Raw genomic sequence first — 19,707 nt, 5'->3', positions numbered from 1 at the left:
TCCCTCAGGTATTGTAAAAGTCTGCCTAAGCTACAAGAAGTACAGTTTACCACCCACTCCCTGGAAGAACCTCAGCATGCCAGGGGAGATGACGGCTCAGAAACAGCACCGACACCCCCTTGGGAGAATCTGCTACAGGGATAGAGGGAGGGAGAGTTCCCACCTGAAAATGCAAAGTGGCTATGCCCACATCTCTGAGCTGCTGTTGGAATACAGAGACCACTTAGAAAATCTGTGCTTTTGAATGAGAAAACTATTTTTAAAGCTGCCAGTCAAGAGGGATTCTGTTGAGCCCTTGCAAACCACTTTAGAGACTGAGGACTGGAAAGAAAGGCTGATACCTTAAAGGGTGACAAAGGATCAACATCTTTAGGAAGAGTAATCAGGGCTGGCCAGAGAGCCTGCTTCCCAGAGTCAACCAACTCCATAACTGGCGAGTCAACCAGCTCCATATCACAACTTCGCAGGGACAGGCAAGGCAGGAATCAGTGTCACTTGCATTGTGCAGATGAGGAAACTGAGGCTCAGAAAGGTTAATTAATCAGCTCAGGGTCACTTGGCTAGGTAGCAATTGAGCCAGGACCAGAATACAGAAAAACAAGTGTCACAGGACTACAGATGTCTCTTCTATTGCTTTATCATGCATGGATGCTGTTGTGTATTAGAAAAGAACCACCCAAATTTTCAGACTCCTGGTCTGATGCCTTTACATCATTCATTCTGAGGCAGTTACCACTGCCTACATCTACTTAGTAAAGGAAGGTCCTCTCTCCTCTCTGAAGCCCTCCCACTCCATTTGCTCCTCCATCTCAGACTTACTGTCCTACATTCCAGAATGTTCCTCTATTCTACTTAGCACTTTACCAAATGGTGTCTTTCATTATACTTCATCTGATTCACATCTCTCTATCTTGTCTCCTTTCTGCCCCCTGCTCCTCCTCTGACAGCTTCACCCATAGAAGAAATTCAAGCACTTTGAATGGATTCCCCTCTAAGCTTCTCAATATTAATACCACTCTCTCAACACTACACCTCCATTTCGGACTGACAAAATCTCCTTATGGCTACTACCCCATAAGAATCTCCTATGAAGGTCTTCATAAATGCAGTTCCCTTTTGAAATCTGAACTATGCAACTGGATTGGCTATTCAAAATATACAATATAATCTAAGAAATAATAAGAAAAAAAATACATTTTCTGGCCCCTCCCCCAATGACTCTGACAGGCAGGTCTGCAGTAAGGCCCAGGAAACTAAAATTTTATACAGAATCTCTGGTTACTTACTCTCCACTATATATTTTTGGGAAACACATATCTACACCTTCCTAACACGTGACTCAAAGTCCCTACCCCATGACTTGGGACCTGGTTTTCAGAAGTTACATATACACCTAAACTAGCGAGTGCATATCCTACTTATCAGGGCCTAAGCTTCTAACAGGAGCTTGGGAGCTGCAGGACAACATGTAGATGACATTCCACTTCCCTGTGCATTCATTCAAGGCACACCTCAGTTAATGCACATGGGAGACAAGAGGTTGGCAATGTAAAACCAAGCAGCAAGAGGGGAAAGGCGCCTGCCTGTGTCAGCCCTTCAAACCAAGCTTCCTCCCTGCCCCATTGCAATTTGTGTAGCATTACTGGGAGGAAAATGGCCTAAATGTAGAAAAGAAAAGAGGATGGAAAAAGTGACATACTTCAGAGGGCTTCCTCAAACCACTGATTAGCTGTGGCAGCTCCCGCGCCAGCCCCACCAAAACGCCAGGGGGCACGGCAGGACTGAATGTGCACTTGGCAATAAACCCAAAGAACCCCAACCTGGCCACAGTGGCAGAACTTCCACAATATGAGAAGAAAGGACAATGCAGACGGGGGCCAGAGCAGGAATCTAGGAGTGAGCAGGGCAGGCAACAACTCTAGGGCCAGGGCTAGCACCAGCAACTGTGGTCCCGAGCCTGCACACAGCTCTGGCCAGGGGTAGTGCCCAGGCACAGCAGCAGAGAGGCATGCTACTGAGGTTAGGGAGAGGAGAGGGAGGTGGGGGAATGCAGGCCAAGGACACCCAACCCTGTTTAATGACCCCTTCTTTCATGAGGAAGACACCAAACGCTGAATCCCTGGCCCCAAACTGCTCTTGGCTCAAATATTAGAGTCTAAACTGGCCAACCTCCATCCCAGATAAGTCTCACAGAAGCTGGCAGCACTACAAATTCACATAACCCCCTCACTCCAAAATATGAAATGCTCCAAAGACTAATAAAACTACAACTGCTGAAGCCCAGCAGAGACATACGTCCCTTTACAAGCCAAATGTATTCCTGAAAAGCCGTGAGTCAACCAAATTTCTACCTAACAAATCCAATTCCTCCACTGGCTTTCTTTATAAAATGAGACATCTGCTCCTCTAGGAAAAGCTGAGACTCCAAGAGGAACTAAACTTCACACTTAATGTTACAAACTTTCTAGAGTCAGACATTTAATGGACAAGTTTCTTGACAAAATCTAATTCAAATTAAACCCAAAGTGAGGTAATTTTTAAGTGTACACGTCATATATCAAAGAGTGTTCACATGAACTAAGTTATTCAAAGCAAACCTTCAGATATTGTGCAAGATCTTGGGCCCCTAATTTACACTTTGCAACAGAAAATCTCTGTACCTTGAGCTTCTGTATAAAAAGGAACGTCTAGGCCAGATCTTCTTGAAGTATGGGGTGCAGAGTCACCAGAGGATCTTGTTAAAATGCAGGTTCTGATTCTGACTCATGCTCTCAAGGAATGCTGATGCCACTCGGCTTTGGACCACACCACAGGAAAGGGAAGACTAAGAAAGGGGCCTTTATATACTTCATTACATTTAATCCTCAGCACAACAGCAGGAAGTATACAGTTTAACAGAGGAGGCAAAATGAGAGGTCAAGAAATTTGCCCAGGGCCACAGGGCCTGTCAATGAGTTTGAGGTGCTGCTTTGCCAAATACTTCATCTCGACAGCCTGAATTCTGCCCACCGCTCAATGCTGCTCTGAACACCAGGAGTTGGTCTATATCTTCTGAAAAGTAATGTAAAGATCACCCTTGCCATCCCACCATACCTCCCGACAGCTGAGAAAAGCCTCATTGATAAAAGCAACTTCTAGGCCTGAATTACAGGCTGCAGAGCCTTGAGGAATCTCCAGGACAGCCTAACCCAGAATGTGACAACTCAATTTCCCCCAAGAAACAAGAGCCTGGAGGAAAGAGCACAGGGAGAGGGACGGGAATGGGGATGTGTTGGGACCACGACTGACCATTCAAGCGGTTGGGGTTAAGAATCCCATGTTTCAAACGTTAAGCCATCTCCTCCTCCTCCACCACATTTATCACAATGGGGATCTCAAAGATTGGAAAGTAATTCAGCCATTTACAGTATAATTACCCAAACTTCAAAATGATCTAATCCACAAATCTAGCCAGCCTAGGTCTCTTACTCTGGCCTTATTAACAGTGGGGTCTTACTACAACTCCAGTTAACTACACAGTTAAACAGTAAGATGGAAAAATCTACTGTGATTTATTAAAAAATCGTTGCCCCCTGAAGTCATGCGTCTGGGGTGGGTTGAGTCCCCGGATTTCACTAGAAGACAGCAGGCGCCTCAGCCTTGGCTGAAATTGTTTACAACATATGGACAGGTTCCACACCAAGGCACATTTGGTGGAATTGATTTAAGGGTCTCATTAAAATGTTCCTTTCTTGAGCACAAGACATCCCCCCAACCCCGGAGGAGATTCCAGACCTCTCGTCCCAAGCCCTCAGCCTGCCCTAACTTCCCCCACAGGACTCCCCCCTCCACTAAACACCCGTCACCGTCACCGGATTAACATCGATTAACATTAGAGTCGCCTTCTCACGAAAGGAATTTAGGAATTAAGCATTTGTTGAACAAGAGCCCCCTCTCCACAAGAATCTCCCCTCGATTCCAGAACTCTAACTGCAGCAGCAAAGGCAGCCATATCCAGCAGACTTACACACCAAAACCCAAGTGGTCGACCCAGAAGGCCTGTGAACGCCGCTGCTCGCCCATATGGCTGGGCCCCCATCCTGGCTGGGCCCCCATCCTGGCTGCGCAAAAAAACTCCATACTTTCTCCGGGAGCAGATGTGGATTCTGCCACGAGCAACAACCAGCATACACACCACAAGAAACACAGGGCCACTCCGGAAACACCTCCTACAGAATCTCCAAGGCTTGTTCTCTTTCCTGGGTTACATTTACCTCTCCTTTCACACCTGGGGGTGGGAGAGATGTTGATTACATCAGCACCAAAAGCCCTCAGCAGCTGGCAGGCCAGGAAGATGTCCGAGAAGACAATTCCTTCCCCAGTCCTCCCCACTACTACTCTTCAAAGGAGAGGAAAGTGATAAGCTAGGACAGGTCCCCTAGGAAGAGTTACCCAGGTGAGGGCTGCTTGGAGGACACCACCAAAGATTTTGTATTTTGGTGGGGAGTGAGGGCTTTATTTCCAGCCCAGGCGGTTTGGGATGTGCGGGTAGCTTGGTGCTTTCTGTAAGGCACTTCAACGCCTCAGTGGTGACTCTCAGGTGTGACCAAGCCACGAAATAAAAACTGCGGGTCGGGGGAGGCAAGGTGGGGGAGTCCGGGGAGGGGAGAGTCCGGTCTACCCTGGAGATCAGGCCACACACCCTCTTCAAAATGCTGAGGCCCTCCAAGTAAAGCCAGAATTAGCTCTCTCTGCCTTTCTGTCTTTAGAGAGATCTTTCTTTCCTCCGTGAGGACAGACAGGACGGAAGTCCAGGAAGGAACAGAACAAACCCCGTCCGCACCTTTGCAGGCCGGCCATGCCCGATTTTGGCAACGGCCTTCACACATTAGTCACCGCGACTGCTTGGGACCCTCCGCTCCCGGATCCGACCCTGGCACGGCGTGGGCTCAGGGCTCGGGCCAAAAGAGCTAGAGAAGATAAGGCGGCCCCTAATTTTTCCCTTCTGCCGCCCTCCCAGGCAGGGCCATCTGGGGGTCCCAGCTTTGCCGAGGAACTTGGAGGAGAAGCCGGGAGCGTCTGGCCGGCGTAGGTAACAAAGCTCCGCGCTTTGCGCGCCGCAGGTCGGTCGGCATCCGGCCCCAGGCCGGCGTCCCTCACCTGGGCTGAGCCTGACGAGGGGACTCGCTCTCCCCCACCGCACCCCCCATGGGGGGAGGGGTAAGCCGTTTCTCCCCCGAAAAGAAACTCCCCACTAGGGCCCAGGAGCCGGCCACTCCTGGTAGTTCTCGAGCAAACTCTCGTGTCAGCCGGCAAAATTCCGTAGGAGCCTGGAAACGTGTCCCCGCCGGCTCGGGTGGGAGAGGGACTCCGACCGAGTCCGTGGGGACTGCGTCTGCCTCCCGGCCCCTGGGATCCCTGCGCCCTTCCGCCAGGACCTCGCACTCCCAGAGAGCCTCTCCACCACTCCAGGGTTTCTGTCCCCGCTCCAGCTGCCCAAATCTGCCCCCCGCCGCCGGGTACTCCCTTTTGCCTGCGGGACTCCCGCGCTTCCCGAGCCCCGCTACCCCAGCTCGCCGGGACTCACCGGCCAGCAGCGGCAGCAGCAGGACGCTGAACAGAGGCAGCCGGCAGGGGCTGGCCGGGGATCCCCGCGCAGCTCCCATTGCGGCGGGCTCGGGAAAGGAGCCGGAGGGCGCACGGCGGGCGCACGGACTGCGCTCCACGGCGGGCCCCGGAGGCCGAGCGCACCGGAGCGCGGGCGCCGCCGCAGCAGCCGCAGCCGGAGCCCGAGCCCGAGGCGTCCCGAGCTGGAGCCGCGCGCGCACGGTACCTCCAAGTCCTCGCGCGCCGCCGCCGCCGCCGCCAAGCCCCGCCTCATGACGCCCACTCCCCGCTGTGGCGGGGAGGAGCTCTCAGTTGGGGGAGGGGTCTGGAGTGATGGGAGACGGAGGAAAGCTCTGGGGAGTGCGGGGGACCTGAGCGAGGAAGGGAAGTGTACATTGTGCCCACTGCCTAGTCCACCGGGATCCAGGGGAAGCAAGGTGACTTTTGTGATTCCATGGTCCCTGAAGCGAATGGTCAATCTGGGCCTACTTGGAGGCTCCCATCAACAGTTCCCCCAGAATTCTCCAGGTGGGAGGAGGAAAGGTGCCCCCCTCTCCCACTGTTCAGCAATCCAAAATCCTGAAGGAGACCTAGAATAGTAGGGTGTCCTTGCTGTCCCCAAGCAGGGTAACCTGGAGATAACGTGAGGCCCCAGGATAGATGTAGCCTGGAGAAAGGGGGGACGAGTGCACGGCTGGGGTCTGGCTTGGCTCTGGACCAATCTGAACCCAAAGGTAGAGACATACTGGGCTCTGAAAACCAGGCTGAAGGCCGTTAAACTGACAAATTCATCCGAAGTCCATCTTCAGGCAGTCTGGGCTGTGTCGGGGCATGGCCAAGTCTCCAGCTGTGGGGAGGCCCAGCACAGCCCTTGTTTCAGGCACCCCCCACCCCCAGCGCCACCACCCCCACATTCTTGCTTTGTTGTGAAAGCAGCAAGGGGTGTAGGAGGCGGGTCAGGAGGAGTCAAGCTTTAGAAGATGGGCCCCAGCTGCTGCTTAGGCCTCCAGGATATGCCGAGAGGGGATGGATGGTGCCTTGTCCCCCCTCTGGCTTTGAGGGCCCCCCAGGCCTGCTTAGACCTCCCTTCCCCCAAGCAGCTGGGAGGAGGAGGAGGCGCAGCCACAGAGGGCCTCACAGGGAGGAGTGGCGCCAGGACTCCAGGGTCCTGCCACATGGCCACCACATGTCCCAGACAACCCCGTCCACAGCACCTTCTCCTTGGGTTGTGGGCCTCCTTCCCCATCCCCCAGATGCCTTCCTACAGGCCTTGCTGGAGAGGATACAAATAAGGGGAGGAAGAGAGGAGAGAGCCAAGAATCAACACTCCTTCGGTTGCTCCATCCATCACGGCCCCTTGCCCTTCTATGAAGGGCCCCAACACAACCCTTGCTTCCTATCCCCTCCAATCAGGACTCAAGTAGCAGAAAGGTTACCTGATTCTTTTATTTAAGAAAAATGAAATACATGGACCTGAAGTGAGGCAGCAGAGGGGAGGGAACAAGAGAGGTCAGGGCTAGGTGGCTTGGCTGGCCAGCCCCAACCCCTCTAACAGAAAAACCAACAGCAGGCTGCCTATCTGAGGTGCATACTGCTTCCTACCCACCATGGGGCCTCAGAACTAGCTACTCTGGAGGGCCACAGGGTGGGCAGAGGGTGTCCTGAGGGGCCTTCCTAAGGGGGATTCCTGAGGAGGGGGCCGAGACCCTAAGGGCAGCAGCAATCTTCTGGTTAAACTGCTCCCCCTTCCCTGTCCCACCTTGGGATGGGGAAGAGCCAGGAGCAATGGGGAATGCTGTGAGGGCTGTGGGGGACCCAGCAGACCTGGGGGGGTGGGTTGAATGTCAGCTGCTGCTTGAAGAGAGGTCCATGGTGCTGGCACTGAGGCCTCGGGAGACCTGAAACAGATAGCACCACCCCATCAGCCCAGGACCTCAGCCTCCCAAAGACTGTCTCCTGGAGTACATCCATCTCATGGCTGCAATCTATGTCTGGACCTAGGATCAAGCTTATAACCTCAGCCCCAAGCTCTGGGGCTTTGTTTAGTCTCTGCTAGCATTTTCCAGAACGCCATAATATGGTGGAGAAACTCCCTGGAAGAGCCACATGAATACTGGCATATACTTTGAATGTGTTGATACAGTGGTCATTTGCCATAAAAATATTCATTTTCTCTAATAAAGATTATATAATGCTTTTTTTGTTTTTCCCTTCTCATCTACTAGTAAGTCCCCAAGGTGAGGAGTATGATGTCTGCAGGAGGAAGAACACTAAGTTTTCCCAAATCATTCTTGAATTATTCATAATTCCAAAGTACCAGTTTGGAGAATATCAGTTCCTACTCACCTCCTGATTAACTTATTTGGTACTATGTCCAGCTTGAAACTGACCTTTGGTGGTCACCACCCTCAACAAGCTGCCTGTCTAATTCCTTAATGACTCCAATTGCCTGGCTCCTCTTTGACCCAGATGAATCTCCCCCTCTTCCCTAACTCCCACCAGGCTTGCTTGCTGGCTGTCCTTTCTTTCCCACCCACCCACCAATACGCTCACAAGCACTGGTTTCACCTGGAAGGGTGCTGCACTTGGTTGGTTCAGATAGTTCAAAGAGGCTGCCCGCTTCATGTTGCTGCTACAATGGAAAAAGGAAGAATTGAAGCCTTTCTTCCTCTTGAGTGGACACTTAAAGCTGTGGGCCCCTTGGCCATACAAAATCAAATTGCTGCCTTCCCACCATTTCCCCCTCCCCTTACCTGCACCAGGAACCAGCATCTCCTCAAGTACCTTTATCCCCCCACCAGGACACCCATTTGGCCCAAACTCTCTCTCCATGACCACCTCATTGACCTCCGTGTTTCTCTCCAGAGATTAGGGGCCAAGAGGAGTAGGAGGCAAGGACTTACTTGTCTGCTTTGCCATATCTCAACCTCATCATGTACCTGGAGGGCCGAGGCTCGGTCCCCTGGAGCTTCCTCACCAGGAGTTCGCTGCTTCTACGAAGCACATCCCGGATCTTGCCCAGAGAGCCACTCCTCTGCAGGGTCCCACTGCCATCCTGGTAGAGAGGGACTGGCAATGGAAGCTAAGGGGATCTCACACAGACTGGCTTTTGAATCTACTCCTGCCATTTATTCTGCACACATCCCCCACCCCCAAAGCCCAGTGATTGAGAACAAGAGCCCTGTCAAAAGCTGGCTCCTAGAGATACCTCTGAAGAGATGGGCTAATTCGAATGGGGACGACATGGCCTCACACCCTACATGAGCCTGGAAACAGGCAGGCTCAGAGCCTCTCACCACCACCAGCAAGAGTGGGCAGGAGAGACCAAGGGGCATGATCATACTTACCCCTGACCACTCCACAGCCACAGAAACATCTTCACCTCCTTCAAATTTCACACTATCCCCAGGGCCCTCCTGGGAGATCCTTCTACTGTCACCCTCCCCAAGCAGCTCTGCCACCTTCGTCTGGCTGATAGGGTCGGTGCCCTGAAAAGGAAAGGGAATGAACTGGGACTTCCTATTCCTTAACTCTTGAGGGTGGGACTTTCAAACATTTTTTTACCATCAGCACTGCAAGGAAAACATTTTTCCTTGTGATGTCTCAGTACACACCTACTGAAACAATACTCACCTTTTCTATTTGCAATGCATTCCTATATAGAGATACATATATATTTACATATTTTTAGCCGTGACCCACACTGAATTGATTTCAAGACCTACTGAGTTGAGACCCACAATTTGAGAAACTCTGACTTAGGGCTCTCCTCAGCATCACCCCCCTCACCCACACCACCCATGCCCTTCCTTGTGAAAGGGCAGGATTTCCCCTTTAAATCCCCATTTAGTGAAGGGAGTCTTGAACCAGGAGTCCTGACCACAAAGGGCAGGTAGGGGATAACAGCACACTTAAAAACAACCACAACCATGAGACTGCCTCTCCTTCTTGTCCGCCTCATCAGCCTATCCTCTTAGGAGACTCACAAGAAGCCTCAGCAGTCCCTCATCCCCAGGGCCCTTCCTTCTTGGACCTCCTTCCCCCGTGGGTCTCTGACCTGTTTCCGGGAACGCAGAGCACATTCTTCCAGGGTCTCAGCTGCCTCCAGCTTTCCCTGGCGCCTGTACAGAGCTCCTAGGTTTCGCAGAGTAGTGTTCACTGTGGGGCTATGGGGAGTGAGGCCAGGGATAGAAGAAAGAATGGGTTCAGAAAAGGAAACAGGAGAGAGGGAGAGCAGAGCTAAGGCTGAGGGACAGTCAAAGGGAAGAAGGAAAAGGAAAAAGGTCTAGGAGGCTTGGATTAGGGCTTGGATGGAGGATATTGGGGGCCAAACTAGCCTTTCACTGACAGCTCACCTGCTCACTTTGCAGGCCTTGTACCAGCCTCCATACTCAGCATAGGGTGTGCTGCCCTCACGGTGCCGGCTCTGCAGGATAGAGGGGAAGGGGACAAGGAGCCAGAGATGAGAGTACAGAGATGCTAGGTACAAGCTGGCATGGGGCTAGGGTGCAGGCTGGGGTGGGGGAAACACCATGCATCTGGAGCTAGTGCTAGGGTGGGCCAGGCTAATGCAAGGAGTCAGAGGCCTCGCAGCATGGGGCTCCCCAGGCTGAGCCCCCGCACTCACTTTGCTCATTTCCTCCCGCTCCTCTGCATGCATCCAGATGGGCTTGTGGTCATCTGGGGGTGATACATGGGGTGGGGTGGGGAGGTTAGAAAATGGAGCTGAGGAAGCCAGGACCCAGAGGCTAACAGGGCTGGACTAAAGGGGTCTGGCTCCCCCTGGGAACCACTGTAGCCTAACCCCCCACCTTTGCTATTCATTATTTCTCTCTGCAGCCCCCTCTCCAAATCCTCCCCACTCACCATCCACAGACCCAAACTCCTGCACATGGGCACGGGTCAGGATCTCTTTGTATAGCATCTCAGCCTCAGCATATTTGCCCTGTTTCAGGTAACAGGAAGCCTGGGAGGCAGGAAGGCAAAATCACAGGAGCAAGAGATGGAGGGAGACAAGGTCTCTGCCAAGCTCACGGAATTCCACTTCTTGGTATCTCTCTGACTTTCCCCAGAGATCCTCCTCACACCACCTTTTCTATCTGAGGGCCAAGGGTATTCCCAACCCACTCGCAAGAGGCTATGGAATGGAACTTTTGCCACAGAAATGAAGTGGATCCCTCATGCCCAAAGGCAGCCCCAGAGATGGGCACAAAGTTGATGAGAGTAGTGTACCGGATTACAAAGTTTCCTGATTCCAGGGCCCAGGTGGCCTTTCCTTTCCCCTCCTTCCACCCACTTTGTCCCTTCCTCCCTTACCAGATTATTCTTGGTCCGGGCTACATTAGGGTTGTCTGGCCCCAGCTGCCTCTCATAGATGGCCAGCGCTCGCTGGTAATAGCGTTCCACGGCCTCATACTTGCCCTGGTTTTGGCACAACAGGGCCAGGTTGTTCAGCTGCTTTGCCACATCTGGGTGTTCAGTGCCCAGGACCTGAAAAGAAGCAAAGGAACAGATAAATAGCTATGATTAGTGTGTGCGCATATATAGAAGCATGAACTTGTGGAGAACAGAGGGAAGGGAATAATGTAAGAGAGAACAAGGCAGAATTAGGAGGGATGAGAAAAAAAATAAGTGAGGGAGACAGGTAGACCAGAGGAGAGACATGGAGAAGGGGTCTCAGCGACAAGGGAAGAATGGAGAGAGGACATGGGTACCTTTTCTCGAATCTCCAGTGCCCGCTGGCACAGTGGCTCTGCCTCCTTGTATTTGCCCCTTTTGCCATAGAGCACAGCCAGATTGTTGAGTGTGGCAGCCACCTACAAAGAGAGGCCTGTGTCCATCAGACACTGGTGCTGCAAAGAATCTATGAGAATCCAAGGTCCCCCCAGCACACAGCAGGGCCCCATACACACAACTCCAAGTAGCAGGAACTCTACCACCCTAGCCAGAGGCTAGGGAGGGGAAATTGCTGAATAGGACGGCTCTGAGGCTCTATGGGGGTGGTATCGCCCTCTAGGGGGATTTTTAGAAATCTCTGAAGGTGTTTTTTGGTTGCCATAAAGATTGGGGGCACTATTACCTTTGGGGAGACAAGCAATCTATAGATGTTCTGCATGTGTAGGACAGCTCTGCCAACTTTTGAATGTCCTGATAGACATTCAAACACTGAATGTAAGCTTTGACATGTGGTGGGATATCAAGATAGGAGTTGTTTTCTGAGATAATCATCCCTTCCTATCACATGTCATACTATAGGGAATTATTTTATAGGGAATTATTTTCACATTTTCACAGCTCATTTTCAAAAAATATCTTTTTTTTTTTTTGGTTTGTTTTTTGTCATTTTTGTGACCGGCCGCACCACGCTCAGCCAGTGAGCACACCGGCCATCCTTATATAGGATCCGAACCCAAGGCGGGAGCACTGCTGCGCTCCCAGCGCCGCACTCTCCCGAGTGCACCACGGGGCCAGCCCCCAAATATATCTTATTTGTCATTTTCTCCACTCTGACAATCTATCATTTGCCTTGGCATGCTATCCCTACTTAAGGTTCTTTCTTTCTTGCATTGTATACAAATAAATCTGGCCTGTGATTACTTATTATAACATTGCATTTTAATCAAGTATCCACCCATACTTTTGATCTTTCATTTTTCTACTACTTTTATATGAAATAGCTTACTGGTCTTCCTTCTTTTTTTTTTGGCAGCTGGCCAGTATGGGGATCTGAACCCTTGACCTTGGTGTTAGCAAGCTCTAACCAAGTGAGCTAACTGGCCAGCCCTACTTTGTTATGCCTTCTAGCATAGCTGTTACTCAATACTGCTAATATTGTACTGTATTTTTATATTATGATACACTATATTGTATCTATTATGTTATTATAAATTACTTAACATGTTTCTCTTTCATAGTAATTAGGGCATCATATTGATTTTTTGGAAATCATATGTGTAGGTAGGATACATAATCTATTACTTAAATCTCAGGAAAATATTCATTATAAAAAGGAGTCACTGAGTCTGAGAGAATTGAGAACCACCAGGATCACTGGACAGTGCCTGGAAAAAAGGAATTTTCATGCCTCCTTCCTTTTTTTTTTTTTTTTTTTTTTTTTAAAAAAAGATGACCGGTAAGGGGATCTTAACCCTTGACTTGGTGGTGTCAGCACCACGCTCTCCCAAGTGAGCCAACCGGCTATCCCTATATAGGGATCCGAACCCGTGGCCTTGGTGTTGTCAGCACCGCACTCTCCCGAGTGAGCCACGGGCCGGCTCTTCATGCCTCCTTCCTAAGCACACCTAGTGAATGGATTGAGGGCAGCAGATGGATAAGCTAAGGGATGCCAAAAAAAAGCAATGGGGGGTGGGGGTGCAGGGGAGGGGAGAGAATACTGACAGCAGGATGGTCCCGGCCCAGGGTGCTCTCCCGGATGCTGAGGGCATCATTTAGCAGGTTGGCAGCTTCCTTATACTTATTCTGGTCCCTAGAAGAGGACAAAAGTGACAGGGGTTACCCTGAACTCTGCCCCTAATCCATTTCTTTTCCTCCTTCCCAAACTGAGCTACATTTAAGGATTGGGGACCTCTATGAGGAGACAGAAAGCCTGGTGTGGACAGTGAGAGGGCTTCAGTGACACATTCATACCAGGATACAGAGCATTGCTATCTCAAGAGGAGGCCAACTCATAGGAAGGGAAGCAAGAGACAGAATCAGAGAGAGAGAAAGAGACCCTCCCCAAAAGAAAGACTAGAGAAGCAAAGGGTCTGAGAGATGAGTATCCTCTGAGATCAAGCGCTCAGGTATGGAAAAAGTGAGAGTTCTGGTACATGAGAAAGCACCCTAGTGGCGTATATCTCGGAAGCCCAGCAGGGAGGAGAGGAAATTCGTGGAGAAGAAGAATGGGAGCCAAAGGAGGACCCAGGGTGGAATGGGGGTGGGGAGATTCTGGGTTATGGAGAAGGGCAGTACTCACCGATATACCAAAGCAAGGATGTTGAGCATGGTGGCGACGTCAGGGTGGCCACGGCCAGAAGTGCGCTCCAGGTCCTCTAGTGCCTGCTTGCAGAGCGGCACGGCCACTTCATAGCGCCCCTGAGCTGCGTACTGGATCACCAAGTTGTGCAGTGTCCGCAACCTTGCTGGGATCTCATATCCACCCTGCTGGGCTGCTACAGCACCCTGGCCACGGGACACTAAACCATCCCAGAAAATGAACAGGAGACTTTCTCAGAGGACTCTTCCTCTCCCCTTTGCTGTCTTTCCTCCCCACTGTTCCTCCATATCTTTTTCCATACCTGTGCCTGCCCCCCACGAAGCTCTCAATTAAGACCTGCTTCAACTGCTATTCTTTTACCCACTCCTTGCCCCTGTGCCCATCACAATCCCATCTGCTCACCCAGTTGAATTCATTAATTCAACGAACAGTTACTCAATAAGCATGAGCCAAGGGCTGTCCCAGGAATACAAAGATAAGAAAGACCTGGCTCTTTCCCTTAAGGAACTCATGCTCTTCCCATCTCAGGGTCATTCTTCCACTAGACTGTGAACTCCTTGTGTCATTTTTTTTTGGTAGTTGGCTGGTACAGGGATCCCTGGATGTTGGTGTTATCAGCACCACACTCTAACCAACTGAGCTAACCAACCAGACCTCTGTGTCTTTTTTGTCTTGGTATTTCTGGTGCCTAATACAGTGGACAGCATATATTAGGTGTTTAATAAATTTTTTTTTTTTTTTTGTCTTTTTCATGACCGGCACTCAGCCAGTGAGTGCACCGGCCAGTCCTATATGGGATCCGAACCCGCGGCGGGAGCGTCGCTGCGCTCCCAAGCGCTGCACTCTCCTGAGTGCGCCACGGGGCCAGCCCAGGTGTTTAATAAATATTGATGATTAAGGGGGATGCTGAGGATTGTGAGGGCGAGACTAAGGCTGGGGCAGAGGAAATGGAGAATTTTATTTCTGGATGGTGAACATCCTGTGTACAGGGTGGGCCATGGCTGGGACCAGCCTCCTACTGCCCTTCTTCGCCTTCCAACTCCAGAGCCAGACTCACAGCCATTGCTGGAGTCCTCTTCCTCCTCATTAGGAAAGAGGTCATCCAGGGAATCCTTGGTGGCATCACTTTCCTTCTCCTCCTGGAAGGAAAGAAGCAGCATGTCAGGGCTAAGATATCCCCAGTGGCCTCTTCAGGGGCCCCTCTAAACTATGAAATCACTGACAGATGGAACCTAGGAAAAACCCCTTGTTCCTGCCTCTGACCCCGAGAAGGCCAGCATCTGGCCCAACCAAGCTCAGGCCTCTCTCGTTTGTAAAAGAAGAGATGCTTTGGACAAAATCTTATGACTTTCCTTTCCTTCATGTCTAGTAAGGTTCCTTCTTAACCACCTCATTCTTCAGCCTCCTTCTTTCTCCCCCTCAACTCTTATAATTATATGATTATAGCCCTGTACTGATACCTGGGTGGTTACATTGATTATATGTCTGTCTTGTTTCTCCTGAGGGGAGGGAGTATGTCTGATTTTATTGACATGTTCCCAGGGTGTTTGGCTCAGCCTTGTGCCCATCATCTGCCACTGCTCACTGTGGACTTAGTGTCCAATCCTCACTGTCTAACCTACTTCCACACTGGGAAAATTTGCTTCTCCCTATCAGGAACTGCAGCCTTGTACAAACACCTCCAATCCTCCTACTCAGCTTCACCAATGTGTCCTGTGCAAATTATCTCCTCATTTTCCTTGAGACAGATGAGCTTTCCAGCCCTGGAGCCTTATCTACAACACCCCCCCTTCAGTCTAGAAAGACCTTCCCTCTCCCTCATCATCCTTCAAAATCCATCCAAACTCCTTACCCTCTCAAATGAGAAATCCAACCTAAATCCTACCTATCCCTGTACTCTGTCTCCTTGTAAATCTTTCTCAGACCATCCAGCCCTCAAAGCCCTCTCTCCTTGGAATTCCTCCCACACTGACTGAATCGTTCATCCAGCACTGAGCACTTGCTGCTTTGCATTGTCACATACATGTTCTCATGTATAATTCTTGTTCCCTACAGATATATTATAAACTCCAGCAAGCAGGACTCCTCTTTTACAGTTCCTTTCATCTCCACTACTTGCATCTTCTTGTACATCATAAGGCCCAGAGACACATAAATGCCTATTGAGTGAGGGTTACATTTCACACATTTTTTTTTTTTTTTTTAAAGATGACTGGTAAGGGGATCTTAACCCTTGGCTTGGTGTTGTCAGCACCACGCTCAGCCAGTGAGCGAACCGGCCATCCCTATATAGGAACCGAACCCGTGGCCTTGATGTTATCAGTACCGCACTCTCCCGAGTGAGCCACGGGCCAGCCCATTTCACACATTTTAAGAGCAAATTTTAAGAGAGTCTTGCTCAACTGGGCTATGTTTTCCCTAATTGTAGCACTTAGGATTCTGGATTGGAATTGTCCAGGTGCTTCTCTGTCTCTCTCACAAACCTTTAACTGTAAGAGAAGCAGAATGCATAGTGCCTGGCACACATAGGCATTTAATTAAATGTTGATTGTATGAATGAATATTGCGTCCCCCCTCGCTGTCATCTGGAGTTGGTGCCAGGTCTGAAGAAGGAATTCTGCCAGGTGGGGGCACATTGGGTAGAGCTGCTGGCCCCTGAAGGATGATTGCCCCCCTGTTTATGGTGATTCCCAGCTGCCCACTCCCAGTCAGCCTCGCCTGCGCAGGCTTACCGCAGTGTGCCCATCTTCGTCATATTGCCGCAGCTGCCCCAGGAATTCCAAGTGCTTCTTTTCCTCCTCCAGCTGAGCCACAGCCTGTTCACTGCGCTGTAGCCGCTGCTGGGTGCCTGCCAGCTCGTCCCGGAGCCACTGGTTTTCCTGGCAGAGCCGGCGTACCTGAGCCCGCAGCTTCTGTTTCTCCGACTCCACCGTGCTCAGGTGGTTGGCTAGAGCCAGCATCACCTAGGTGGTGGGCACATCCCCTGAGCTCCAGACTCTGGATGGGAGTGTTCAGGGATAGGCAAGAGGGAAGCCTACAAGGAGGTGGCCAGACTGGCAGGGGCACAGAGGAGCCGGGAGGTGGGGGTGGGTACAATGGCTCTACTTTCTTTTTTTTTTTTTTTTTGTCCTTTTTTGTGACTGCGCTCAGCCAGTGAGCGAACCGGCCATACCTGTACAGGATCCGAACCCGCGGCGGGAGCGCTGCTGCGCTCCCAGTGCCGCACTCTCCCGAGTGAGCCACGGGGTCGGCCCAATGGCTCTACTTTCAAAATATACCCTGAATCTGATTTCTCACCACATCCACTGCTATCATCCTAGGCCAAGCTACTACCAGTTTACATCTGAATTACTACAATAGCCTCCTCACTGGCCTCCCTGTTTCTGCCCTTGTTCCTATAGAATCTATTCTCAACCCAGCAGCCAGATGATGTCAAGTTAGACCATATCACTCCTCTTTTCAAAACATTCCAATAGTTTCCATCTCCCTCAAAGTAAAAGCAAAGTCCTAATAACGGCCTACAGGTTCCACATGATCTGTCCCCCTTTCTCCCAACTCCATTACCCCTCAGACTTCATTTTCTACTTTGCTTCCTCTCATTCACTCCACTGCAGCCACACTGGCCCCTCACTATTCACTGAACTCACCAGGCGGGCCAGTTCAAGACCTTTGCACTTGCTGTCCTCTCTGCTTATGACACTCTTTACCTACTTACTTCATGATTCATCCCCTCACCTTCAAATCTTTGCTCAAATGTCACCTTTTCAGTGAGGACTTTTTTGACTGCCCTATCTAAAATTGTACTCTCTCCACACCCTCTAGTCCCCTTCCCTGCTTTATTTTAATCCTTTTATCCTTAGCAATTATCACTCCGGCATACGGAATCATTTACTTATTTCTGTATTATCTGTCTCCCCCAGCTAGAATGCAAGCTCCAAGATGTCAAAGATTTTTACTGTTGTGTTCAGTGATGTATCTCCAGTGCCCAGAAGAATTCCTGGCACACAGTAGGAACTTAACACGTATTTACTGAATGAATGAATACAAGCATCTAGGACAAGATGAGCCCAAGTGACCCCAAACCTCCAATCACACAACTGCTCTTCTATCCACCCTGGACCACTTGGCACCACCTCCGTGCACTCACCTGGGCCTCACTCATCCCCAGCTCAATGTTTTCCATAGAACGGCGCAGCTGCCGGGCCTTCTCATGCACCAGTCCTTCCTCATGGCCTCCCTGCTGCAGACACTCAATGGTCTGGGACAGGCTCTGCAGCACAGCCTGGTGTTCACTGTGTAGGGCCTCCAGCCCTTGGCTCACTAGCCGAGTGCTCCCCAGGATCTCCTCTTGGCTAAGCCGGTGCCCGGAAGGCTCATCTCGCTGCCCCAACACCAGGCCCGACATCCTGGCCAGGGAGACCCGGCCCAGGCTAGGGAGAAACAACAGAGTTCAGCTGGGGTAAAGATGAGTCAGAGGGGCTGAGCACCTTGCTTAGAGGGTGATAGGGATCCAAGTGAAGGGACAAGAGTGTGGGTGACCCTGTGGCTTAGTTAGAGAGAGAGAGAGTGACCTGTAGGGAAGAAGCCTACAACACTAAACACAAAGCTAAGGTTGTGAGCAAAGTGAGAGGTAGAGGAATTTATTTGAATGAAGAAAGACTGTAGAAAGAACAAAGGTGCTTAGAAGTAGCGATTCAGGATTTAGGAAAAGAATAGAAAAGGTGTTTAAGAGATAGCTTGGGTTCAGAAAAGGAAACAGGGGATGAGAGACTCACTATAGGGACCACAGAGGGTATATGGGAGATCTGCAAAGGGAATAGGATTAAAGTAGACAGGAGATATGCAGAAAATCATGCAGGGGTTTCAAAAAAAGGAATAGTTTTCCAAGTTAAATCAGGGGAAGAGAGAGGAAGAAGATAACAGGAGCCTTTCTCATGGGACCCAGATGAGAAGGCCCCAGAAGGCTCAAGGTCTTCAGGCTGTGTCACCCACAGAACCAAACCAAGCATCTCCAAACCTGGTCAGCCCCACTTCTTTCCCCACTAACCTTCAACCCATATTTTCCATCCCCCCAGGACTCTGGCTGTCTTCCCACTTCCTCAAAAGGGCCTTGTTTCTCATCTTTGAAGTCCTCTTACCTGTGTACAGAGCACAGCCCTTGGCTATGGCGCTCAGGTCCTAGGCCGGAAGAAATTTTGCTCAGTAGCTAGGGATTCAGAAGGATCTGCCCTGCCCAAAGTCCAGAAGTCCGGTGTTCCCACCCCTTCTCTCACCACTTCACAGCCACCCAGAGGACCTGGCACAGAGCCGCACCCAGGACAAACATCCTCCCTCCTTCTGCCTACAGGTCTTCAAAGACGACCGATGTCTCTCCTTCTTTCCCAAGCCAGCCTCCCACCCCAGGCCTGGGGAGCTACTTCTCCCAAGAAGGTAGTGAGAGACTTAATCAGAGACCCGCGGAAAGGGACGTGTCTAGGAAAGGGTCACTCCTACCCAGTCACTTCCATAGCTTTGTCTCTGTCATGATCACCTACTAACAAGCTCTGAGAAGAATCACTTTAGGGTGCCTCCCAAATGCCTGATGATGGAAGAATGGGAGGTCTGCTGACCGTCTGAGGTCACGGAGAAACGTGGCTGGGAGTTGGTCTCCTGGACCTGGGAATGCGGTTGAGGAATGTCCCAGGGTGTCGACCTGCCCTGGGGCCCAGGGTGGGGATAGAGTGAGATCGGTGGTGGGGAGGGAGGTACGGTGCGGGTTGACAACCGAGGTCCGCGTCACTGACGAGGACCCGGCACCCGAACAATCCCGAGGTCACTGAGTCAGTCGGTCGCGCAGGGGGCGGGGCAGACCGTCTGTCTGTCTGTCTGGATGCCGAGGGGCGGGGAAGAATCTCGGGGGGCGGAGTTTTTGAATCTGGAGTTTTGTGCGGTTGGCCGGAGGAGGTTTGTTTATCTGTCCGGGAGTGCGGGAATAAGAGGTGGCGGGGACCTCAAGCCTCAGTCTCAAAGGAACCCTCAAAGGCTTACCCACAATCTGTCGGTCTGGCTGCCGCCCTTGCCGGTACTGCCCCTTTAAATCCATCATGGCTGCCGCTCGAGGTAATTGTTTTGACGGCTCTGAGGGG

At 51.1% G+C, this 19,707-nt stretch overlaps 2 protein-coding genes across 5 annotated transcripts in view; both read right to left on the bottom strand.

The window, feature by feature from the left end:
* The window catches only part of PTK7 (protein tyrosine kinase 7 (inactive)), a 57,732-nt gene extending 52,047 nt beyond the window's left edge, over positions 1-5,685 (bottom strand). For both annotated transcript variants that reach the window (XR_010023580.1, XM_063096584.1), the window contains exon 1: positions 5,567-5,685. Coding sequence is in view for 1 of the 2 variants with exons in the window: in XM_063096584.1 (XP_062952654.1) it covers positions 5,567-5,645 (79 nt within the window). In the remaining variant the exon portion in view is untranslated. The remainder of the gene's footprint in view (positions 1-5,566) is intronic.
* Positions 5,686-7,027: 1,342 nt separating this feature from the next.
* On the bottom strand, positions 7,028-19,671 carry KLC4 (kinesin light chain 4). Of its 3 annotated transcripts, none has more exons than XM_063098076.1 (17): positions 19,610-19,671; positions 18,721-18,760; positions 17,730-18,012; positions 16,315-16,545; positions 14,640-14,721; positions 13,562-13,781; positions 12,985-13,072; positions 11,301-11,402; positions 10,903-11,076; positions 10,453-10,552; positions 10,214-10,266; positions 9,942-10,012; positions 9,644-9,752; positions 8,934-9,074; positions 8,526-8,641; positions 8,155-8,218; positions 7,028-7,484 (listed from the first exon to the last, which is right to left on the bottom strand). In XM_063098076.1, exons 1-17 carry the CDS (start codon positions 19,665-19,667, stop codon positions 7,431-7,433), a joined length of 1,986 nt encoding a protein of 661 aa, XP_062954146.1. In that variant the 5' UTR covers positions 19,668-19,671; the 3' UTR covers positions 7,028-7,430. The 3 variants fall into 3 exon arrangements, with proteins under 3 accessions (XP_062954146.1, XP_062954147.1, XP_062954148.1); XM_063098077.1 differs by lacking the exon at positions 19,610-19,671 and adding an exon at positions 19,076-19,097; XM_063098078.1 differs by lacking the exon at positions 18,721-18,760 and having other exon boundaries at positions 19,610-19,670.
* Positions 19,672-19,707: the final 36 nt, after the last annotated feature.

Source organism: Cynocephalus volans, chromosome 5, assembly GCF_027409185.1.
Source record: "Cynocephalus volans isolate mCynVol1 chromosome 5, mCynVol1.pri, whole genome shotgun sequence".
NCBI classification, from domain to species: domain Eukaryota; kingdom Metazoa; phylum Chordata; class Mammalia; order Dermoptera; family Cynocephalidae; genus Cynocephalus; species Cynocephalus volans.
The sequence above is the reverse complement of the archived record's forward strand: the minus strand, read 5'-3'. Positions and strand labels throughout refer to the sequence as shown.